The 2534-nt window shown below is 28.3% G+C and overlaps 1 protein-coding gene across 3 annotated transcripts in view; it reads left to right on the top strand.

Annotated features, from left to right (window-relative positions):
• The first annotated feature begins 278 nt into the window (after window positions 1-278).
• Window positions 279-2534, top strand: part of LOC100570914 — a 17441-nt gene continuing 15185 nt past the window's right edge. The window contains exons 1-2 of one of the 3 annotated variants that reach the window (XM_016802807.2): window positions 279-693; window positions 1091-1153. In XM_016802807.2, coding sequence (XP_016658296.1) covers window positions 586-693; window positions 1091-1153 — 171 coding nt within the window. In that variant the 5' untranslated portion in view covers window positions 279-585. The remainder of the gene's footprint in view (window positions 694-1090; window positions 1154-2534) is intronic. The other 2 variants (XM_029489350.1, XM_008182817.3) reach the window with 2 other exon arrangements.

The following is a 2534-nucleotide window of genomic DNA, read 5'->3' as shown; positions in this document are numbered from 1 at the left end:
GCTAAGTCATGTTGCAGAGGAGAGCGAATAGCTTATATACCTACTTGTGTACGGAAATTTTTTGCAGGTAAATAATGTTATAATAGTTAGATCAATTATTGAATTTCGTATGTATAATATAATTAATATTTCAATATTATACCTACGTACACGTAGTAACCATTAAACATATATAATATATATATTTCTAGATTACGTTTGAATATTAATAAATACGTAATATTGATAAACAGTATTCGATTAATACATCTATCTATTTATCCATATCTAATCGCGCTTGCAGGCCATTTTAATATGTAATTTAATAGGTTTTTTAGTTTTTATAACAGTATAATAATTGACATTTGGACGAGTAGTTCAATTGTATTATTGCTACATAACTTGTTATAGTTATCGCATGAACTTGCAGACCGACGAGTAGTATAGTCTGAGACGCGTGAAATACGACTACAGCTGCGAAACCAAAAACAACAACACTTGTATTGTACTTTTAAAATTTTTTCGTTGAGACTTCTTATAATTTACCAGCGCCCACAACACATTTCGTGGTCGACGTTCGTCTCGTAGGTATTCACGATACAGATAATGTTGCTGATACCAAGGATACTGGTTGTAGTGGCCGTGATGTTGACAGTTACCAATGTCGAGGTGATCGCACCGAAGCCAATCGACGATGCCCACCGACTCAGAGTGGTAATGTAACGCATATTTTTTAGTGAAAAAGTGGCACAGAGGTAATTTCTTAAAATGTACCTATAATAACACAATAGCCTATAATCTAATTTTATATATTTTTATTACTTTATCATAAAATGTTTTTTCATTGCAATTTTACATTCCGATCAAATTGAGAATGTATTGACTTTACAATATACATCGTAGTTCGCCAAGCATGGGCACCCCCTTTTTTATCATTATCATTTTTGTTTCACCGAACGTATCCAAGACAAGAATCCTAAATTCAATTATTAAGTAGGTATCTAATGAAAACATTTTTCCCCACTAACGAGTTATGATATTATAAATATACAAAGTAATTATATTATACTCTGTTTTATTATAATGTTAATAATAATGAATAATTTTTTAGCTGTCTCAAATCTTTAAAATGGTGGAATCCGAAATTTTTTTAAGATGCTCCAATTTAAGGCCTGTAAGTATATTAAATTATATCCGTATTAAACAAATAAAATATGAATAATTGTAAATATCAATAAGGCCAATTTGGGTTATTGTTATTAGTTATTGTATTTTAATCTAAAATTAATTTGTATAAATCCAATGTCAACGTTTTGACACGTGTGGTATGAAGATACAAAATGTATATATATTTAGCCTATGGTATTGTTGTATAAATATATTATATAATTATGAATACTTTTTCAGTATTTACCCTCTGAGTGGGCGATTGTAAACTCCGCCAGTTTTATTTTCTTACCTGTAATGGGTATATGGAAATTCCGCCAGTATTAATTAGGCCTTCCTTATATAAAACTAAATGATATTTCTCTAGTAAGTAAACTCAAAAATTCAAAATGAAATTGCAATTATTGTGTTAGAAAAAGCTATAAATACTAAATAGTCATAATAATATAATATACCTACATATTATTTTTTGATTATTAGTTATCACAATTGTCTATCATTATTTTTTAACATCATACTGGCCATTGCAATTTGTATGATTTGTTCGAACATTTATTATTTTTATTTTTAAGTTTTTTATATACTTTGGTATACATAGGTATACTTAATTAATAAGGATAATAATTACTATAAAATTATGAGTTTTTGTTTAATAATAATCTGCTTATTATATTAATTGTATAGTGTATACTGTTACTTCATTTTTGTCACTGGCGAAGTTTACATGAACCCAATTTTACCTGTTTTATTTTCCTGGCGGAGTTTACACTAAAAAAAGGTTCTTTTGGCGGAGTTTGCATGCGCCCCTCTGAGTATGTCAGCTTAGGTCCTAAACCCAGCGATAAGTTCAAGGATTACCCGGTAGATATAAATTTATATATACATTTATATGATGGTACAGAATGTATATGTTACGGCTAAAGTCCGAATTAAGCTAATGTGCACATTATCCGGATAATGTACATATTATCCAATTTCGGACTTTAGCCGTGAATAAAAACTATTAGGAAATGGATAAGTATACATTACCCGGCTAAAGTAACTTTAGCCATCGTGTTATGGCTAATGTAAAATATTATTAATAAGTTCATAATATATATTTTATTTCAATAAAATTGATTAATATAAGTTAGCAATTAAATATTAAACTACATTTGATGCAATATTAACTTTATTTCTATTTATTTTTATTTCTATTTATTAGATAACATTATTTTTATTATTTATTTAAACATGGTAAACTTTGATGACATTTAGAATTGCATAAAATGCCAGATGCTTTGCATTTGCATTTATTTGTTTTGCAATTTGATTTACATGCACAACGTTGATAACCCTGACCACCTACCAATGACATATTTTTTGCGATTTCTCTTAACGATTTTTTG

This window comes from Acyrthosiphon pisum, chromosome A2, assembly GCF_005508785.2.
Source record: "Acyrthosiphon pisum isolate AL4f chromosome A2, pea_aphid_22Mar2018_4r6ur, whole genome shotgun sequence".
Lineage (NCBI taxonomy): Eukaryota > Metazoa > Arthropoda > Insecta > Hemiptera > Aphididae > Acyrthosiphon > Acyrthosiphon pisum.
Note: the sequence above shows the minus strand (reverse complement) of the source record. Positions and strands in the feature narration are given on the sequence as shown.